A 21,887-nucleotide genomic window follows, 5' to 3' on the forward strand; every position below is an offset into this window, starting at 1 on the left:
TGTTTATTGACCGAGGGGCCGTCAGAGCCATACAATAGTGTCACTGCAGCGCATTTCATATAAGGGTGTTTGGATGGTTTTAGAATATCAACAGTCCGTTGTGAGTGAAATGGAGAGGCACAGGCGCTCTGTAGAAGGTGGTGTTTCCCTCAGAGATTGACTCCTGAGGAGCCTGTGGTGTCCGTGGTGTCCCTTTCCAAGGGATTTTGGCGTTGTCCCTCTCTCAGGAGCCCTCGGTGTCGGTGTTGTCGCTGCCAGAGGTGTTCTCCCAATCCGCCTCATGGTGCCGGTCTTTGGGCGCCCTTCTCATTGCTCTTTTTCTGCAAACAACACCAGACATACAACTTTCAGAAGGTGTTTTCTGCAAACAAGAGGCATTTCATGCTGCTAGCACATATCAGTCCCCTTTGTGGTTCATTTTATGCTCTCCATGGATCAAGCTTGGGGACAGGAAAGGGAAAATACAAATACAAATACATGGATATACAAATACAAATCATGGATATTTCCAGGTTAGCCCTGCTTACTGCACCCAGACCTTCGGTAACGCTCAAAGCAGTCCTTCATCCTCCTCCTCTCCTTTTCTGCCAGTTCCTCGTTGGCCAAGCCACACTCCTTGAAATAGAAAAAAATTAAAAACCCAAAAACCGTACGAATTTATTCTTGATCAGATCAGTGTTAACACCAGGTTGCTTCCTGCATCTGCAGAGTCAAGTACCAGCAGGTTCTTTACTGTGTGTGCAGGGTGGTAACGCTGCTGTTTCACACAGTTTCACTACATTTATTCCCTCAACAGCTCTAATTCTGGGAGTTTGTTTTCTGCACCAACAGTAATTCTGCAGTAATTACACTGGAAAACATCCCCACCCAGAGATGAAGGGCAGAAAGTAATTAGAAGAAGTTTTCATGCACAGATGTAGAAATGTCCACTGTAAATGTTTTGCTGTTCAGAGCTCACTCTTTATGGAGGGTGGGTCTGCACTAAGTGCTCAGAGTTTGGAAAAGCAGGAGCTGCTGACATGCTTCTCCAAGCTGGTAAATCCATCATTAATGAGAATATTAAAGATCAAAAACCCCAGTCATAGTAAAGAAGAGCCCACAAAGATTCTCTTACACTTGGTGATTTTGGGGCCAGATGGCTCTCTTGAGGGCTGAGTTCCTGGTTTTGTACTTCCAGGCAATCTTCTGAAAGATTAAAAAAAAAAATCACAGCTTTTGGTCAGAGCTGCCATTGCAAAGTAACTTCTCCCTCCAGCAGTTCTTCCTACTGAAGAGCTGTGAGGTAACTGCACAGAGTCCCAGCAGAACTGAAACCAAGCCCAAAGCACTCAGAACTCCATCCTGTCATCAATCACAAGTCACTTCTCTTTTTCACTGAGCCCTGAATCTTCTCCAGGATGGTGGAGTTCCCCACCTCACTCAGAGACAGAGCTTTCCACTTCCAACGTCAGCAGGAGCAAAACAAACCTTTGCCAAGCATCTCCTCTGCTCATTGCATTAAAATAATATTTGTGTCAGAGGCCACTGTGAGAAATGTGTTAATCATTATTTATCCATCATTTGTCCCTGCTCCCCAGGTTGTGAATATCATGGCACTTCACACCAGACCCTATTTTGGTGAAACTCCTTCTGTAGTGACCAGGTGTTACAATATATATTTTTGAACTGAGCAAGGTAGAATAATAATAAAAACCTTTTTGGATCAGTGCTGTTTAGTTTTAGTGAAAAATCTCCCATCTCAATGAATGAAAAGATCATTTAGATCTTCCAGGAGAGCAAAACAGAACGGACCATCCTCTCCAGAGCTCTACTCAGTGTTTTCCCCTTACTTTTAGCTGTCTGTGTATCTTCATCCAGGTGACTGTGAAGAACAAGCTGTGGGGCAGAAAACAGAGCAAGAACATCAGAACTGTCCCTAGATAAAGGAACATAAACCCCAGGACAGGCTAGAACCACCCTCTCTCTTCCTGTTGCTGCCAGCAAACAGCAGACAGCCAGGAGTTACAGATTTGCTCATGGATTTCTACTTATTTTTGCCTGTTCTCACACAAGAGAGACAATTAAAAGCAATTAAAAAATAACTAAATTCCCTGATTTGCTTAGACTCAACAAATCTTGCTGACTAATGCCATAACTGTGTCCTACACTTAGAACTTCAGGACACAGGGAGGTTCTGTCACTGTCTTGCTGCCTCTGGACTTTTTGACTGAAATGAGCGTGAGCAATTGAAAACTGCTGACACTTGGGGAGCTGAGCACAGGTGAGGAACATGAAACCATCCCAGAGGAAAGGGAAAGGTAAACAAGGAACCCTACTCACTTCCTGGGAATCTCTGGAGGAGGAGTCATCCAGGTCAGAGGTCTGAAACAAAACCAGTATAGATTGATCATTCCTCATGAGCAAGGAGGAGACTTAGAGCTCCACAAAACACAGAACTCCTACACTCCTGTCTGGCCACTCAAGAAAGTACACAAGATGCCATATTAATTAAAATATATCTAATTTAGTTCCAGAAAACTTAGCTCTCCATTTCATCCATATGGCTCACACTCAGTCTCTAAATAGAGTCACTCTGTGGTGGATGAGGAACCCCTCACCGCCTTTGGAAATGCTCCAAACACAAACACTGGTGGTCTGAGCTTGCATCTGTCCCGCTTTTCCATGGCTGAAACCAGGGTGGGGTGATAGACACCATCACATCTTTCACTTTCTAAACTCAGCATTTGCATGGCAATGGTTTTAATTAATTTTGGTGATGGCTCAGGCAGGCACTGACTGCCCGATGAGCTGGAGCTGCTCAGGCACCAAGGCCTGGGAACAGCCACAGTCTGACCCCATCCTCAGCTTCCCAATCCATCCAGGGGAGGAGAGCTATACCAGAGTGGGCAGCTCCAGCTGCAGCCTTTTCAGCTTGGCCTCAGTGGCCAGGAGCTGGCTCTCCTTCTGGAAGAGCTGCAGCTGCATCTCGTCACATCTCTCGCCCAGCTCCCGGATCTGCTTGCGGTAGGCGTCTCTCTCCACCAGGTTCTTGCAGTACTGCATGTGGAACTGCTCTCGGGTCAGGAGAGCCTGTGCAGGGGGACAGCACGGTGCAGTCACACAACAGCACACACAGGCTGCCCAACAAGCAGTGAAAAGCAGTGAGGGATATTTTATCACCTGGTCTCTCTCCGAAGCCACTTCCTCCATCTGCTGCAGGACAGCCTCAATCCGTTTTTTGTACATCTGGGAGTCCTTCCTCAGAGATGTGCACTGTAGCTCCAGCACCTCTTTTTCCTCTGCAAACTGCTGAGACAAGGTCAAAAGCACCTGCCTGTGGGCAGAACCTGTGCCAGACTGTCCTCACTCCTGCTCTGTGCCACAGATTGCTCTGGCCAGAGCTCCGTGGGGTGTCTGAGCTGTCACCTGCCACACACAGAGTGCTGAAATACAGGTACTACAGCAGGAGCAGCAGGGATTGCTCCTGAGCAGCTGCTCTGCTCCACAGGCAGGACACTGCAGGTGCTTCACCTGCCTGTCTGATCCATGAGCCTCAGCAGGGACTGGAACAGCAGCACCTACTTTGTCCTGGAGCACCTTGGCTCGGCGCAGCTCCTTGCGCAGGCTGTAAATGGTGTTCACCAGCTCCCGGCGTTCTTCCATGGTCTGGCTGCAGTCATTCTCCAGAGTTTCCTTGGAGAGGCTCTTCTCCAAGTTCTGCTCCCTGGCAACCTGCAGGACAAAGGCAGAAGTGAGACAGGGCCACCATCTAACTCCATATCAGTTCTCTCCCCTCAGGGCTCTTGGGCAACAGCTGATCCCCACAATCTCCACTGCAGCATCCCTGCCCTGGCTGCTACAAATAATCCCTTCAGTCCATACTCAGCCACCCCACCAACCTGGAGAGTGTTTTCCAGCTCCTGGTTCTTGGCCAAGAGCAGCTCCTTCTCCTGCTGGATCTCCCACACCACCTCGTGGCTGGGGCGCTGCTCTATGGCGTGTTTCAGCTTCATGGTGTGCTTTCTCTCCAGCTTGCAGTCATCCTCAGCCTTCATGAGGCTGTGCTTCAGCTGATCGATCTACGAGAAGGTTCAGAGCTCAGCAGGAGTAAGGAGAGAGCTCTGGCCTGCAAATCCAGTTCTGTTCCCCAACTGAATACAGAGGAAGTTTCTCTCCAGCTGTTTTCCTCAGGAAGTTTTGTGCCCTGGGGCCAGAGTCCTGCCTGTGTGCTAACAGGGACGTGTTCCTGTGCTGCCTTTGTGAGAGCAGCCTTGAGTGAGGGCAAGTCTAATCATCATTCACAGCACAACTTTTAAAATTAAGGCCTACAGGGCTGAGCTAGGGACCACAAAGACACGTGCTAGAAAAGATGCTCAGTGCTTCCTGCTGGCCTGGAGCATCCTTGGCAAAGACGAGGTGCTCAGCCCAGGTAAGAGAGGGAAGCTGGAGGAGCTGTGCCTGACCTCTAGCAGCAGGTCCCTGTTCTTCATGAGGGCCGCGCTCTTCTCCTCGCTCTGCTTGGCGTAGCTCAGGGCCAGGCTGTAGTTCTCGTCCTTGCACTTGCGCAGCTCCTTGCTCAGGCTGTCCCTCTCCTCCTTCAACCTCTGGGCGCGCTCCTGGTGCTTGCGGAGCAGGCTGTCCCTGACCCACATCTCCCTGAGCGTGTCCTCCTTGGAGTGCAGCCACCCCGCCAGCTCCTGCGCCTTGCGCCGCTCCTCCTGCACCGCGCTCTGCAGCTTCATGATCTCGTTCATCAGCACCTGGCTCAGGCCAGACTCGCCAGCCGTGTCTGTTTGGGGGACAGGGGTCACTCTCTGCTCTCCTGGCTGCTGCCAAGGCACACACAGAGCTCAGCTTCCCCTCCATGTCACTGCAGCCAACCCTGATGGTGTGTGACCAAATTACCCCCGCTGTGCCTTTTCTGCTCTGTGCCTTCCTGCACCACAGAGTCACTGACACAACAGGCAGAAGGAAGAATTCATCCTTCTGCTTCCTCCTCCCCCTCCCCAGTCCAGCCCATGACACCAGGGCTGTTCTTCTCAGAACCCTTCCAAAGCACACAGGGAGCAAGGCAGGGAATGCTCCTGGGTCTGTTCAGCGGCACCAAAGGAAGAGCTGTGGTTGAGAACACAAACATTACCTATAATCATGGAGAAAACCCTGCTGGGCTCTTTGCCAGTTATTTTCTTATACAGCTGGGGATAATAAAGCTCAAGACTCTCCATAAATGCCTCAAAGCCCTTGTGTCCTGTTCGCTGAAGAATGTCCAGGAGAACACCTAAAATCAACAGGATATTCTATTCAGTTATTTCTCTCTTCACCTGTTTTTAACATAAGAAAAAATATCTTCACTTCCTCCACATACAAAAGTCGTTGGGATCCACTCACAGAATAAATGAGATTGGAAAAGACCTCTGGGATCATTAAGTCTATGACTGAACCACCTTGGCAACCAGACCATGGCACCAAGTGCCACATCCAGGCTTTGTTTAAACACCTCCAGGGAGGGAGACACCAGCACCACCCTGGGCAGCCCTTCCAGTGTCTGACTCCCCAGACAATCCCAAACCAATGGCCTGGAAACTCCCCAGGAGGATTTGAAGTGCTCCCACCTGCCTTCCGCTTGCGCATGACCAGGCTGGGGTCGTTGAGCACCTGCTCCTCATCGTCAGGGCTGAGCACTTTGCACTGCCGCAGGTACGGCGTGATCCGGGAGGGCTCGATCACTGAGATCAGCTTCACACGGAAGTTCTCCAGGTTATTCCAACACACCTCATCATTGTCCTCTTCCAGCATGTCAGCAGTGAGGGCAATCAGTGAGCAGCGTTGTCCTGTCTGGAAAAAAACCACCAAAAACCCAACCAAGCAGCCCGTGAGGCTCTCGGAGCAGTGTGGCAGTGGTGCTGAAACCAAGGACGTCAAGACTGAGAATGCAGAAGTGTCCTAATTAGCTGTTGCCTCTGCTTTACGAGCAGCTCACTCTTCCTTCTCCACCTCCCATCATGTGAGATCCCTGTGTTCTGTCTGACCACACAGACACCAAATCTAACTCCCACAGAGCTGTGAAATAAACTTTTATTCCCTGTTAATATCAGCCATTCTGTATCACCAACCTTCACCTCTGCAGTCACAAAAGATTCCTTGATTCTCTTCCTGTATCCTGGCTCTGAGAAAATCTGTCTTGGATGCAACCTCCCTCTGTATTCTGACTAGAGAAAAGATAACTCCAGGAACAAAAGTGGAAACTTTTGAGAGAAAAAAGGGGAAACTACTTAGCTATACCCTAAGACAGGAAAGGGAAGGAAAAGAAAAAGAGAGATAAATAAAAAAAGCAGAAGCCAGAATGGGTGATGGGGGAGGAGAAAGATGGTAGTGGCATTGTGAGTCAGCAACACATAAGCAGTGATTTTAGATTAATTCTGGTTTTGTTCTCTAATCTGTCCCACTGAAGGACCTGTTGGGGTCCAGAAAGTTTCCTTGTGCAATGGTCAGAAAGGCTAAAAAGAACGAAAGCCACAGCCATAGGTGTGTGCAGCTGATTGCAGGGTACAAAACAAGCCACAAAATTGGAAGAAAGAGGCTCTTGAAAGGCTTTCCAGCTGCTAACATCTTCTCCAGGAAAACAGGTGGCAGCAAGAACTCACCCTTCATTTAGACAGAAGTCTCTTCAGCTGAAAAGGGTGATTTCTATATTGATGCCTCTAATTTTGGATGTCCTCAAGCTTCCAGCATAATTATGACAAGAAAGGGAATCAAGTCCCGGCAAAGCAAGGAGCATCACCCCTGATTCCCAAATGACAGGCTGTGGCCATGGCAGCAATGAAGGAGCAGCCCAGCAAGCAGCTGGGTTATGTGATAATGCTGATAATGCCATTGTGATGACGCTGAGCATCGCCAGAAGACCTGAGCTTGCCTCCCCCCCTTCCCTCAGCCCTGGAGCTGAACTCAGAACTCGGTGTTTTTTAAAGAAAGCCTGGAGAGCACACAGGCTCTGATGCCATGGCAGCATGACACATGTTCCCGTTAGCTTCCCACTCCCCTCTTTGTTCTGCTTTCTAAGTTTATGGAGAGTTTTTCCATCTCATCATTAGGGGTAGGGCAGAGATGCTCAGAGATTCTTCCAGCCTGTGTTTCTTGTTATTAAATTAGCTTTACACTAAAAAAAGATGCAGTACCTGTGTCAGCTGTGCCCTTGCTGGAGGTAATCAGTGCTCCTGTTAATTGACCAGTTTAGCCTGGGGAGGTGTTATTCTAGTGACAAATCAATTTAATCCTGGAAAAGGACAAAGCCAGCTGCTGCTTACGCAGTTTCCCCACAAATAAATGACAAGGGCATCTTTTCAGCAGCATTTGCAAAGGGCAACAATCATTTAGAGCACAGCTCACCTTTCCCACCAGTGCCTCACTGTAACAGCCTGGACACAGCACCCACAACTCTGCCACAGCTGAATTTCCTGGAAAACTGCTATCTATAGTGGCTTATGGAAAACAGAGTACACTGCAAGAGGAGAGCCTTCCACAATCATTCCTTTTGCTCCATAAAGTCTTGATAACAAATTATAGCAACACTGGCACCCAGTGCCCCTCTGCCCCCGGCTCTGCCTGAAGAGCCCTTGTGGAAAAGCTCAAACTCCCAACTCCCCACTGCACTCAGGGGAGTTCAGTCACTGCAGTGCAATGAAGCTTTCACAGCACTTTCCCTCTAGATTTTATCAGCTTTGCCTCAGCTAACCTTGCACCTCTCTGTGAGACAGAAATTGCTGGGTTATAAATGAAGAAACAAGTTTTTTTAAGTGATTTGTGATGTCTGTACAGGGCAGGCTGTGGAAGAATCAAGGAAGAATCCTAATTCAATCCTGCAGTTTTAGGCACATGAATATTCATTTCCCCTATTTTCCCTGGTTTTCATGCAGCCTGAAAACTTCATTTTTCTCATTAGCAATCACTCTCATACACACATTATTAAAAGCACTATTTACCAGGAAAAAAAAAAACCCACACAGAACACATCAGTAATTTTTAAGTGTGAAAAATAAAACATCTGTATTTCAACAAATACTTAAGAGTCATTTTGATACAAAATTAATCTGCTGCTTATTCCACAGTATTCAGTCAGTTACCAAGCAAAGCCACTGTCACAGCACTAAAAACCACCCAATTAACATATTCTGAACATGGATAAGCATTCACATAAACAACACAAGAAGGAAATAAATAACCACCATTGCTTGTTTCCCCACATTTCTAGCAATATTCCCCCTCAGAATCTATGGCAGGTGGGAGTTTGAAAGAGCAGGAGTCTGTGCCTGCAAGATTTCCCTCCAGCCAGTTTCCATCATTTTTAAACCTTGCCTACAGATGTGGATTTTGCTGAGGGATGGGAAAATCAATCCAGCATTTTCCTCTTCCCCAGCTCCATCCAGTCAGCATTGGAAGTGGTAAAGGTGAACAGTGCAAAGATTATCTCCTCCTGCCATGCAGGAAGGCAGAGCTCATTCCATGACCCCTGTAACAAAGCACAAACAGCTCCTATCAGTCACACATTTTTACAGGGAACTTGCCCTTTTGGAGTTCCTAAAATAAATTTTCAAGAAAAGAAAAAATCTCCAACCAGTCTCATCTGACCACCATGTCAATCAAACACTGCTCATGTTCATTCCATCCAGAGCACCAAAAGCCTCAGCAGGTATGAGGACATCAGCCATTTGTACCCTGCAGAAGGTGACCTGTTATAACTGCACAGAAATGAAGCCAAATGGGGGAAATAAACCCCAAACCCCACCAAGTTGCTCAAAGGTGAAGTATTAAAGAAAAACTCCACTGTCAAGCCTGTAGAGTGCTACCAACTAGGTGCATACTAAGTAGGGTTCAGGGCATGAACTAAAAGGCTGCCAAATGTTTGAATTTCATGAGTTTATATATAATTTTATTGTAGAGACATCAACTTTCCCTCTTCCCAAAATATTATCAGCCTTAGGCTGTGCTTGATGGTGACTGTAGAACTCTGTGTCCTCGGGGAACAAGAGCAGAGATCATTTCAGTCCTTTCCTGGGGTCATGAGTCACTGTCTGAGCTGAACCACAGACAAACGTGGTTCAGCTTCTCAGCAAGAAGTACAAACCACTGAGGAGCTACTAACACATCTCCTTCTCATGTCCTCCTCCTCTTCCTGAAGCGGGCACTTCTCCTGCTTTGGGGAGCTCTGGCATCAGCCCCATCAGTGCAGGAGCCCAAGGCAGGCTGAGCAGGGCCCTCCTCAGCCCCCATGTCCTGCAACAGAAGCAGGAGATGATCAACACCAGAGAATTACAAACAACCCCTTCAGCCACCTTCCTGATTTAGGGAGCTCAGCAACATTTCTAAAACAATCTTTCATGATGCATGGGGCAACATTCCATTACCAGTGCCAGAGAAGGCACAAAACATCAGTTTACAGAGTAAAAACAAAGACCTGACTTCAAAAAGGCAAGAGCAGATTATAAACAGAAAGGGGAAGGGAGCCTTGATACTTTTCTGGGAACTGTCATGGCAAGTTTTAGGTGCTACATAAACCATGGGATTTCACCCTCCCAGCTGAGCCGCACAGCTTTTCCTTTCAGCATCTGCAGAACTGTTTATTCAAAAAGACCAAATTTCTGCTACACTTAAGAACAGTGGGGGCTTCCCCCTGGAATCCAGTGCAATATTTATCTGGCAGTAATTTTCTGCTTTTTGCCCCTGGAATCTGTTTTACCTGATTTAGTAAATCAGCATCTTCGTCTCCAGGCTCATCCCCAAGTCTCCAGTCTTCCTGTACTCCTGTTAATTCATTCCCACAGCTCTCTTCCTTAAACACTTCGTTCTCACTCTGCCACTCCTCGTCATCACTCTCCTCAAGCTGCTTCCCGGCTGACACAGTTGTTGTCACTCTGGGAGGAGACAGAGTTGCCAGGACAGCTGGGAGTGTGAAGGCTGCCAGGAATCTGGCTTTCAGCAGGAGGTAAGCAGGGTTATCACCCAGTTTCTGCTGCACCAGTTCTCCAATAGCATGGAAAAGATCCCCAGTGCCCCCATCCCCGCTGGCCTCAGAGGTCAGGAGAGAGGCTGCTTGCACCTCCAGAGCTGCTTTCTGCAGAAGGAGCCTTGAGAGAGTTTTGATGCTGCAGAGGAAAGGTGGCAGATAAGGCAGCCTGGTCTGCAATGGTGGCACCTGAACCCCTTGCTTGCCACTCAGCCACTCTTTCACCAGCCCCTGGTCCTCCAGGGAGATCAGGCTGAAGTCAAGGAGATTCTTCTGTGCATGGGAGGTGCTTGGCTGGGGGGGGACATCAGTGCTCGGTGGTTTGGAGGCAATGGGTCTGTTCCTCAGTGCCTGGGCACCAGAGCAGGCAGAGCTCCCTGGGACACTGCTGGGAAGAGCTGCAGCTCCTGGCCAGAGCACAGCCCCTCTCCTGCTGCTGCCTGGGTTGGAGGATGATCCATTTGTTGTGATGGAGTCACTGCTCCTTCCCAAGCTGGTGGGACTGGGCACAGGCTGGGAGTCAGAGCCCTGAGTGCTGGCAGGGGGCTGTGTCTGGGGCAGCAGCAAGGCCCACAGGGCTGGGCTGGCAGCTGGAGCTGCAGAGGAGTCTGGAGCCGTGGAGGAGCCATCTGAACACGCAGGGGTTACAGCAGAAACGCTGGATGTGGTGCATCCAGCACTCACTGGGGTCACAGGTAAGAGATTTGTGGACTGGCCAGCTGCCTTTCCCAAAGGAACTCTTGCCAGCTGGGAACTCGGCCCTTTTGTCTCTGCACTGCTGGGGTGAGGTGGATTTGCTTCAGCTGGTACAGGAGTCCCTCCCAAAGCAGAGACATTGCCATTGGAAGTCACAGCTGTCTGAGCCTGGCTTCCCCCAGGAGCAGCTGGCATTCCCTGGGGAACACCCACCAGAGTCTGCACAGGGCTGGGGAGCAGACCTTGGGGGGTTACAACCCACTTGAAGGGCAGGATGCTGCTGGGAATCACAGGAGAAGCAGCTTGTGGCGTGACCAGAGCAGGCAGCAGGCTGACTGGCCTCTGCTGTGGTCTGTTACTCTCCAGCTCACTGGTGACTGGTGTGGAAAGGGACAATTGATTGGTGCCAGACTCCAGGCCAAGAGCCACCACTGTGACCTGGTGAGGCACAAAAGCCTGGCTGTGCAACACTGCTGAAGCTGAGCTACTGGCTGTGACCTGACCATTGCACCCTCCCTGGTCTGGGGCCTTCTCTGCTGCAGCTGGACTCACACCTGGAGAAACCTTTCCTTCAGGGCTGCTTCCCAGAGCTCCCTTTTTTAGGTCCTTACTTGACTGTAGATCTGTCCCTTGTGAGCAGCCAGGGCTCTCCCCAGTTTCTGGCACTGCAGAGGAATGGTTTTCAGGCACAGGAGCAGGAGCAGAACCTGCAGCTGAAGTCCTTGTGGGCACTGGTGAACCCTGTACTTGGCTGTCTGTCCCAGCAGCTGCTGCAGGTGTGCTCCCTGCTTGTGCAGAGGGAATGATTTGCTGTGCTGGGTGCTGGATTATCAAAGGCCCTGAAACTAGCACCTGTGGGGCAACCAGCACTGTCCTCTGCATGGCTGCCCTGGCCTGGATCCTCCTCCAACGCTTCTCTTGCAGCAATTCTGAGACAGTTTTCACCTTGTACCTTTGGCCCTGGGCTGGGGGAGCTCCCTGCACAGCTGGGGCACAGCTCTCCAAGGCACCAGTGGGGCTGGCCCGTGCTCTCAAGGCAGGAGCTCTCCTGACAGCACTCTTGGGGTTGCCCTGTTGGGAATTCCTCTGAGAACAAGCCTGGGATGAGTTGCCTGCAGAGGATAAAATGACAATGAATGAACGGTATTTCCAAAAGCCATTTCTCATTAAACATCAAGGAATGTGGCAAAATTCCTGTTTGTGAGAATTCCTACAACACTACAGTCCTGATTTAATCAAGCCACCTCCCAACAACCGAACAAGGGGTAACTGCCCCCAGAAATGAGAGATGGGCCAGGAATGCACCCTAACACCCCACTGAACTGGTCCAGAGCCACTGGTTCCCCAGCCCATCAGGGTTTTTTCCAGTCCTTACCAAAGGGGAACATGCTTAAAGATCCAAGAGCTAGCAAAAATGAGCATGACAATGCAGGTTTGTCCCCCAAAGCTCTCCTTCAGTTAAACTGGTTATTAATGTAACAGTGATGAATTATGGGAAAGTTCTTGCACATCACAAAAATAAATGTTCTGGTAGGTACCTGAAGAAGTCTCTGTATTTTGGGAAGCCTGTAAAAAAAGTATATTAAATTATACTTCTGATAGATTTAAAGGTGATTAAAACAGCACAGATGTGAATCAAACCCAGATCTGCCACCTCTTGAACAAATACAGCCAACATTTGATTGTGCCTCTGAACCAAAACAGCTAACACACATTAATTGTGTGGCCACACAGTTTATAAGTGCTTATTTTAGTCAAGATTTCATTGGGGAAAGCTTAAAACCACAATACCTGCTGAGGGCTCTTTGCATTAGCCTTAAGCAGCTCCAACTGCCTCAGGTTCCTCTCCTTAATAATCCTCATACAGCCCTTGGTATCAATCTGGAGGAGCTGCAAGGTGAGAGCTTCATTAACATTCAAAGGAGAACAAAAATGTATTGGTGGGGTCAGTGACAAAGCAAGATAGATGGGACATGCTCCACATGCAAGATTCTGGGGATATTTTACACTTACAGAAAAAGCCCTGGCAGGACAAGACTTTGGATGCAGGACTTATTTAAGAAACTTCATGTGCAAACCATGAGGGCAGATTAGTCCAATAATTAGATTATTTGTTTAAGAAATAAAGTTAAACCATGTATTTAAGCCTCAAATACTGAAAAAGAAAGACTCCCCCTGTTTGAAAGCAGGTAATGCTATTAAGACAGTAAAATTTACCTGAATAAGCAGTGCAAACAGGGGAGTGCTGGTGAGACTCACTGACTTAACCTTCTCGTGAATAGCAGCAGCTGGGAAGAAATCCAACATCAAAATCAGCTGGGAAATCACTCAGAAGACATCAGAAAGTAGGGACAGAGGTAGGATGGGTCCCCAGTACCTTTTGTGTGGTGGAAAGCCATCCTGCCAGCCCGCAGGGTGCGGGGCAGCAGCACATTGCCCACCCAAGGGGTCACTGCCATCAGCAGCTTCCTGTCCAGGCTCAGCCTCCTCCAGTGCTCCTTGTGCCAGCGCCAAGCTCTCCTGGGCAGCTCCTGCAGCCCCTGGGCATCCTGGCCAACAGCTGCACCCACTCCAGGGGGCATGGCTAAAAGCCTGGCAGGTCTCGGCATCTTTAATTGCATGAAAAAATACACAATTAAGAGTTCCCATTAGGAAGGTTCTGCCATCAGTCCCAGGACAAACCATTCACAGGGCAGTCAGGACAAAAAACTGTGAGCTTTTCCTCTTGGGATTGCAGTGCAAGATCTGTGATTATATAAAAATGAATTCCTACTAAGCACAGCCTGGCAGTGCTCACATCACAAGAGCAGACAAGACACAAGAGGCACTCACCAGTTTCCTCTGGAAGCGCGTGTTGGTCTTCAGTATTCTCCTCACCTCCTCCAGGCTAACCCGCAGCACGTGTTTCCCACACTGGGAAGCCTGAAGATGAAAGAACACAAGAAAATACAGAAGGGAAAGTCCCTCAAAAAAAAAAAGATTTGCACTGGATATGCACAGCAGGTACAAGTTCTCAACATTGCTGCTGTTGAAGCTACCTTACTAAATGAAATCAACTCTGGAGACCTTCCCTTTTAATCCTTGTGCATCATCACAACATCATTTCTGTGAAATGCCTTTTTCACAGAAGCTTTTGTGTGAGGGATCTACCAAAAACCCAAAACCCAGAATTTACCGGGTAATTATCTTCACATTTTTTGACTTAACACTGCAAGGGAATGAACAGCAAGATGTTATCTGCCCATCACATCCTGCCCTTACTGCAGCAGCTGCACTTCCAACTTCTGATCCAAGCCCTCATCCCAGCTCACCTTGGCCATCACTTCTGCTGGATTCTTCACCAGCACATCTGTGGAACAGGCATTTCCAATGCCCATGAGCACGGTGTTCAGCTCAGATGATTTATCAGCAGCTCTGTCTCCATCACACCCTGCCCTTGGAACCTCACTGCAGCTGCTCCCTGTGCCAGCCCTGGCAGCAGAGAGGAGGGATTGGATCTGGTGTCTCTCTCTGGTTGCCTCCTGTTTGTCTGTCCCTGTTGGTATCCACAGGTCAATGCTGGGGACTGCAAACTTCTCCTTTCTCGTGGTCACCTTCTCCTCCTCTGAGTTGTTTGCCAGCTCCAGCTCCAGCTCCAGGTCCTCCTCACTGCTGCTCTCTGAGGGGCTGGAGCTCTCCTCAGCGTGGCGCCGTTTGATTGCCCCAGATCTTTTCTTCTTGATCAAAACAAGCACACACAAGTTTTAGTCAGTGCTCACCCCTGCCTTGCAACTCTCTCAAATCAGGAAGTTTCCTTTTCCAAAGGAAACAAGATTTTGGAAACAAGACCATCTTTAATATGGTCTTAAGCAGCCAGAATTTCTTGAGTGCCTGGGATCAAAAATGGCAACTCATGAAGTACAGACATGAAAACCTACATATATCCCACTCTTACAGGCATTTCAAGGCAGGAAAGGATTCTGAATAATATATAAATATACAGCAAATAAACTTCAGCCCTTCAGAACAAAGGCTGCTTTACCTACCAAAAAATCAAATTGTGAAATCCACAACAAAAACCTTGAGTGTGTGAAATCAATGTCAATTTTTTTATTGATTTCACTTTTAGGATTCTACTTTTAGCTTAGAGAAACTTAATTGAAGAGATGGGGCTGTGACATAGCAGGATTCCCACAATACCTTAGAGCCAATCATGACTGTCCACTTGCTCAGGCATTGGGCACCAGTCCGATGGGGCAGCTCTGAAGCTATTTTACTCCAGCGACCTGAAAAGGATGCAGAGGATGCAGAACATTTTTATTTGTGCCACAAACTGAGCAACAGGCCTTCCAATGCAGCCATTATACACATGTTATACATTTCCCTGGATAAGAGACAGAGCTACTGCATGAATGGATCTCATACCCATAACACACAATAGAGAGAAGTTGCAATCATCAGTACAAAGCAGAGCCTGCAGGGCTTACAATGAAAGAAGAGAAAACCTCAATGACACCTCTAAAGATTAAGCCACAGAAACACCTACCTAGGCCATGCTTTTGAACCAGTTCAATCAGCTGCTCCTCTTCCTCCAAGCTCCACTTGCCTTTCTTTACATCCCAGTGCAATGCTTTTAAATACCTTCCAAATGACAACATTACAGTTAGGAACATTCAATCCTGCTTGTAAAAATCAGACCATCCCTGCACTCCAAGGCTGAACAAACCCAGCATTCCCAGTCAGAGCTTTCCCTTGTTTAGTGAAAATGTTCCCTGGCCTGAACTCACCGGTCCCGGCACTGGGCGTCGCTCCTGCCCGGCACTTCCCTCCGGATTTTGTACCAGTCCTTCTCCTTGTACTTCTTAACTGCAGCCAGCAGCATCTGTGTGCAGGCAGAGCAAGAGCTGAAAGCCTCACCAGGATCAACCCTAACAGGCCTGAGACAGCAGCAGTTCTGTTTGTTTCTTGTGCAAATCTCTGGACAAAACTGTTTAGGAGCTTCTAAGCGCTCTTGAGCTGTGGAGTGCCCACCTTGGTCTGTTTCACACTCCTCAAACTCAGATTTACAGCCATGCCACTCCTCAGCACTCCAACATTCCCACCCTGCAATTCCAGGCCCGGAGAATAGAACTTACAGCATCTTCCTCTGGTGTCCAGGGTCCTTTCTTCAAGCTGGGGTCCACACTCTTTGTCCAGCGGTAAATCAGCTGAGCAGAATCTCTTCCTTCCATGTAATAAGCAACTGGAAATTAAAAGGTTTATTTTAATCTGTTGTAATTAATGCTTCTTCCTTTATCTGGACAACAGCTGCAAGCAGTGATTGCCACAAGCAGCACTTTAATCTCTTTAAAAATGGTGCTCTGCCAGTTTCAGCCAAATTTCCAGCATGGATAAAGGTTCCAAGAGATATGAAGTTCTTGCTCATATAATGAAACAGGAAAGGCAGAGATCACCAAGGAAAAGAGACTGGGAGAGTGAAGCATTCCAGGTGAATGAAAGCCTTGTCACTTGTGGGCCACTTACTTTTCTTGTATGGGATATGGCTTCCCACTCTCATCTCCTGAACAAGTTCTAAAAGCATCTGATCCTCATCCTTGGTCCATTCTTTCCTTTTTAAATCTTTGTTATAGAGTTGGTATTTCTGCAAGCACTGGAAAGGTGTCCTGTTTGTCTTAATACAGGGAAAACAGAGAGAAGCAGGTAATTAGTTATTTATGAGGACAAAAAGCAAGAGGGAAAAGCTAAAGCACCAAACCTTTTTGGTACTGCTCTTGGACACTCCTCAGAAAACATTAATTAACACTAAATTAGTATTAACATTGTTTTTTAAACCTGACAAGAGGCAAAATAAAGCCAGAGTGAACCAAGTTGCCAGCTCAGACCTTACCCCCAGCTCCTGGGCAATGCTCTGCCAGTCCAGGCAGTCGTGCTCAGCAGCAATCTGCTTCAGCCTGTCCAGCTCCTCCTCAGTCCATTCCTCTTTGTTGATGCTTGGATGCTCCCAGTTTTGCCAAAACTTCCTCAGTTCTTCTGAGCTACGTTGTCCATCAAACTAAAAAAATCCAACAAAAATATGTTTAGTCTCATAGCTGGGATTAAGACACCTGGACAAACAGGAAAATCAATATTTTGCATTCCAAGTATGTCTTACTGCCAAGTTTTCCAGAATTAAATCACTAAATTTAACAAGTTGAGATCACTTAACAGTCAGCTTGGAGAAATGCAAGGTGGAAACATTGGATGCAAACCAATCAGGGATTCTCAAGAGGAAGGACCCAGATATCAGAAGCAATAAAGCAGCTGATCCCCCAACTCACATGGATGTTTGAAATCTTGTCCCAGTCATGCTCATCAAATCTGTTTCCTATTAAGTCACTTTCTGGGAGTTGGCTACAGCAGAAGGTACAAAAAGGAAGAAAGAATCATTAAATGGTTAATGAAGCACTTTGTCTTCTTGACCCTGCCTCATCTCATTCCTCCTACCTGTTCCTGACTTCCACAAGGACTCAACACTCGGATTAGCAGGAGAAACAATTAATGCCATATCAAAACATGTTGCTCTAGATTTGTTCATGAGCAAAAGCTCAAAAATATGAAAAAAATCAGAGCTTTGCTCCTTTGTTGCTAAAGAACCATTTAAAGCAGCACCTCTATGCTGGGTGCAGGCACTTTGTGTATCAAGACCCAAACACATCTCTTAGTAAAGAACAGTGGAGATGAGAGAGCTACAGAGCCACAACAGCACCTGATTTTTACAACCCAACACCAATGACCCATCTAGAAGTAGAAGGAGGGAAGGGAACTTTTAGAGCTAAACTCTAAGACATTTCATTTTTCACCAAGAACATAGAAAGACTTCTTACTTAATTGCCTCTATTTCTTGCTCCAAATCTTTGATTTGCTTTTCCAAGGTCTCTTTTTCTGTTTCAGTCTTGATTTTCTCCAGTTTCTGATTCCAATAACTCAACCTGTTCAAAGACATTTTTATTACTATTTAAGGGGATAGATGGGAACGAGGTCAATGGCATCAGGAGATGTACAGCAGAGACACCTTCCCCATCAGTTCCATTCCTCCCTTCAGGTTTATTTGCACACAAAACTGTTCTCTCACAAGGCACACTCATTGCCATATTTCTGCCTCTTCCATGCAAACCCTGACCCACAGCAGGTTTCAGATAAACCATTTTGGTGTTTACACAGAGAACCAATGGTTGCTGCAACAGCCATAAAGACTCTGCCAGCTCCAGCACAGAAATCCCTTGCTGGACACACCTTTAGGCCTCACCACACATCACAGTTTCAGCTCCAAGCCCTGCAAAGTATTTTAAGTTACACCACAGTGCCAAGGGGAAGAAATAGATGGTAAAATCCCACAAACACAAGCAATTTACACAGGAACTTGCTGGAGGAAGGGGAAATCTGCACATCCCTTCTCCTCCTTTGCCATGCAATGTTCTCAGCAGGGGAAGAGGAGATTTTGGGGCAGAACTCACTTGAGCAGCTTTGGCTGGAGCAGGCGCTGCAGGCGGTCGCTCACCACGGATTTCTGCAGCAGCGTCTTCTCTGCAGCTTTCCCTAAAGCAGACAGGGAGCAGCCAGAATCAGCACAGAACCACTGCCAGGAGACACCCAGTGCTGCCAGGGAATGTCCTGCAGCTCTGCAGTGGGAGCTCCCTGCACAAATCACCCACGTGCTGTCAGACCTGGGCAAGGCACAGCCTCTGGCTCGGTTTCACTGGGATCCCCAAAGGGACCCCAATAAAGGAATCACCCTGTGAGCATCTGGAGCTGCAGGTGTCCCCTGAACTGCCCTCATCTGGGCACCTTGCACCACCTCACTTGGTTTAGGAGTGCTCACAGGAGCTGATCAGCAGAACAAATGGAAAAGGAGTCCTTAATGACTCACTCAAATAATTTACAGAGCACCCCACTCCCTTCTAACAACTTTTTGTGAGTCAGGCAGAGGTGTTGATGTTTAACTGCAAACAGGAACACACACAAACAATATGAATATATACATTTGTTATATGAATATATACATGTTACAGCTCTTCTAGAGCACTGAACAGCACCCAGACTTACTTACACTTGGATGAATGCAGCTGTTCAAAGGATTTGATGCCCTGAGCTGCCTTTTCCTTGGCCTCTTCATTGGGAGGAGGGCCCTGGTGAGCGTTAGAAGGGTTAGATACACTCAGAGTCAGACAAAATTACTGTTTCTACTTAAAACTCCAGCATGAACTGATACAATAATAACTGGAAACTCAAACTTGTGCAAACTGTCACACTCACACTGCTTAGCTACATAATTTAATTAAATAAAAATATTACCAGTAATTGCTTGAATATATTAATATATGGATGATGATAGTTGACATCTTGGCTACCACAAAAAGCCAAGATCTCTTTTTGCTGACGGCCTTTTAAAACACATAAAAGAAGTACTACTGATTGTTCCAGAAAATATTAAAAAAATACAGAAAATCTCAGGAACTGAGAAAACTCAGTTTCACAGACAAGCAGATCAGATTTCAGTGAGGGCTTTAAAGAGCAGCATGGAATTGGGTCATGGAAATGAAGACAATTAAAGTTAAGTTAAACCCAAGAACATTCAAGCCCCTGGTGGCTGCAATTCCACTCCTCAGACCTCACAGGGCTGAACAAACATCTCCAAAAGAGGGAGAGTGACAAGTGAGAGGGAAAAGGTTTCAGGCTGAGGAGTGACAGTCAGTTACACACCTGAAATGAGAACAGTTCAAACACATTCCAGGGCACAACCATCACTGAAGACACACCAGTCTGGAAGCTGCTTTTATTTACTTACAATTCCAGTTATTTTATCCTTAAAGTATGGCTTCATAAAATGACCCAAAAACACATTTGCTGGTAGATTTCTGCCATCTCCTGCCTTGGTTGTTTTTGAACCGTCACGCTCATCCATGATTTCCTTCTGCAATACAAGAATGAATTGAACAGCATCAGTGTCTCCTCCAAAGTGCTGATTTCAGAGAGCTGAGCCCTCACAGACACCCCAGGCAGGGCTCAAACCTGCAGCACCAGGTTCAAAATCAGTGCAGGAGTCAAAGGCAGCATTTGGAACTTCCTCTGTTTGCACAGTGCAGATGATTAAAAAGCTTAATAAAATACTAACTTCCCACAACAAGCTAAAATATAACATGCAAAATACCCTTTTTTTATTGTAAGAAAGCATGGAATCATCAGTTAAATAAACCACCTCAGTCCTGGGCTTGAGGGGAAGGAAGGAAGGCAAATGGCAAACGCAGAAAAGCACAGGAATGAGCATTTCACTGCTGCTGTGCTCACCTGCTGGGCTCTGTTCTGTGCAATGAGCAGCTCCACCTCCTCAATCTTTTCCTTGATAACGTCCTGGTACACATGGTTCATCTGCAGGCAGGTTTCTGGATCCTGGGGCAGGCTTTCAATATCATCATCATCATCATCATCATCATCACTGCTGTCTTCTTCCACTTCCACTTCCTGGAGGCAGAGAAGGCATTTAGGGAGACAAGAGACAAAAGCAGCTGTTGGAAAAGCAGGTCTGTAACAACCAGTGCTGTAACTCAGCCCTTCCTCAGCTGAAGGTGCTGTGTGCCCACAGCCTGTGGGGGTCTGCAGGGAGGCCTCTGAGCCTGGATAACAAAGTCCTGGGCAGGAACACCCAAATCCAGGTTTTACTGAGCACGAGGCATTGCCTGGATTTCCCCAGAGCAGGGCGAGGTTTCCCTTCAAAACTGGAAATACATACTTAAAGAAAAAACAGTTACCATTTCAGCATAAGAATCTTCATCATCATCATCTTCATCATCACCATCTGTTAGACAAACAAAACACAAAAATGCTGATTGCAGTGGGATAAAAGGAAAGATCTAAACCCAAATCTTTTCAATTAAAGCACAGAGGAAAAAGCACCAGACAGATCTCAGACGTGACCATCAGTGGGTCTGGATGCTGACAACGTTGTCAAGTAAGAAGTGCATTGTTATAGTCCATTTATTTGTTCTGGACAAGGTAAAAACGCAGCTCTGGGTTAGCACAGCAAAGCTGAACGGTGGAGCTGCACATGAGAGGCAGGCACCCGGGTGAGAGCCAAGTGACAGCGCCGAGGCCAGAGAGCACAACCTCGGCACCAGCCGGGGGTGGCACCGGCTGCGGGCGGGGTCCCGGAGCCGCAGGACCGGGGGTGGCACCGGCTGCGGGCGGGGTCCTGGAGCCGCAGCGCCCGCAGGACCGGGGGTGCAGCCGCTCGGGCAGCGCCGCTCCCGCCGGCACCGACCGCTCTGGGCTCTGCACACCGCTCTGGGCACGCCGCGGCTCACACAGCGCTGGGTGAGGCCGCTTGGGCCCCGTCATGGCACTGCTGCCGGTTCTGGGTGCAGAGGGAACGCGCAAAGCGCCGGGGAGCGCCCCGAGCCCCCCGGAGCCGTACCGGAGCTGAGGCTGGAGTCGGACAAGGCCAGCTGGATGTCGGTCCCGCCGGGCTGCAGGCTGCGCTCCAGCTGCTCGATCTCGCGGCGGATCTTCTCCCGCTCCGCATCGAGGTCCAGGCCCTGAGGGGAGCGCAGGGGCCCGGCCGGGCCCGGCCCGCGGGACATGGCGGTACCGCCGCTCCCGGGGCTGCGCCGGCCCCGCCCCCGGCCCGCCCCCCGCTCCGCCAATCGCTGCTGCGAGCGCGGGTCAGCTGACCCGGCACGTGACACTGCGCAGCCAATCCAGACGGGGCTCGGCGCACGTGCACGGCCGGGGGGCGGTCCCGGGACCCGCAGAGATCGGCCCGGGACGGGACCGCGGCACCGGGACACAGCGGCACGGCCTTCAATGGCACCGGGGCACCGCGGCACGGCCTTCAATGGCACCGGGACACGGCCTTCAATGGCACCGGGGCACCGCGGCACGGCCTTCAATGGCACCGGGACACGGCCTTCAATGGCACCGGGACACCGCGGCACGGCCTTCAGTGGCACCGGGGCACCGCGGCACGGCCTTCAATGGCACCGGGACACCGCGGCACGGCCTTCAGTGGCACCGGGGCACCGCGGCACGGCCTTCAATGGCACCGGGACACAGCGGCACGGCCTTCAATGGCACCGGGACACAGCGGCACGGCCTTCAATGGGGCACCGGGACACCGCGGCACCGGGACACGGCCACCTCCGGCCGGCCCACGGGCCTTTCCCCCTCCGCAGCCCGAGCACCGAAGGGCAGCGAGAGCCGC

General features: G+C 48.8%; 2 protein-coding genes across 4 annotated transcripts; both read right to left on the minus strand.

The window, feature by feature from the left end:
* Positions 1–52: 52 nt before the first annotated feature.
* On the minus strand, positions 53–5,775 carry CARD9 (caspase recruitment domain family member 9). Its single transcript, XM_030961507.1, has 12 exons — positions 5,592–5,775; positions 5,120–5,257; positions 4,443–4,768; positions 3,870–4,058; positions 3,562–3,696; positions 3,160–3,285; positions 2,878–3,069; positions 2,320–2,361; positions 1,830–1,875; positions 1,115–1,185; positions 539–615; positions 53–320 (listed from the first exon to the last, which is right to left on the minus strand). Exons 1-12 carry the CDS (start codon positions 5,773–5,775, stop codon positions 224–226), a joined length of 1,623 nt encoding a protein of 540 aa, XP_030817367.1. The 3' UTR covers positions 53–223.
* Positions 5,776–8,010: 2,235 nt separating this feature from the next.
* Positions 8,011–21,288, minus strand: SNAPC4 (small nuclear RNA activating complex polypeptide 4). 3 transcript variants are annotated; one of them, XM_030961691.1, is made up of 23 exons: positions 21,102–21,288; positions 20,440–20,486; positions 19,979–20,152; positions 19,479–19,604; positions 18,741–18,819; positions 18,148–18,229; positions 17,518–17,622; positions 16,972–17,044; positions 16,542–16,706; positions 16,178–16,325; positions 15,790–15,896; positions 15,442–15,536; positions 15,201–15,295; positions 14,855–14,940; positions 13,987–14,391; positions 13,508–13,597; positions 13,053–13,284; positions 12,893–12,963; positions 12,467–12,565; positions 12,214–12,241; positions 9,713–11,787; positions 9,119–9,249; positions 8,011–8,485 (listed from the first exon to the last, which is right to left on the minus strand). In XM_030961691.1, the coding sequence occupies exons 1-22, from the start codon at positions 21,265–21,267 to the stop codon at positions 9,130–9,132; spliced, it is 4,668 nt and encodes a 1,555-aa protein (XP_030817551.1). In that variant the 5' UTR covers positions 21,268–21,288; the 3' UTR covers positions 8,011–8,485; positions 9,119–9,129. The 3 variants fall into 3 exon arrangements, with proteins under 3 accessions (XP_030817551.1, XP_030817552.1, XP_030817550.1); XM_030961692.1 differs by having other exon boundaries at positions 8,011–9,249; positions 13,987–14,388; XM_030961690.1 differs by having other exon boundaries at positions 8,011–9,249.
* Positions 21,289–21,887: the final 599 nt, after the last annotated feature.

Source organism: Camarhynchus parvulus, chromosome 17 (assembly GCF_901933205.1).
Source record: "Camarhynchus parvulus chromosome 17, STF_HiC, whole genome shotgun sequence".
Taxonomy (NCBI): Eukaryota; Metazoa; Chordata; class Aves; order Passeriformes; family Thraupidae; genus Camarhynchus; species Camarhynchus parvulus.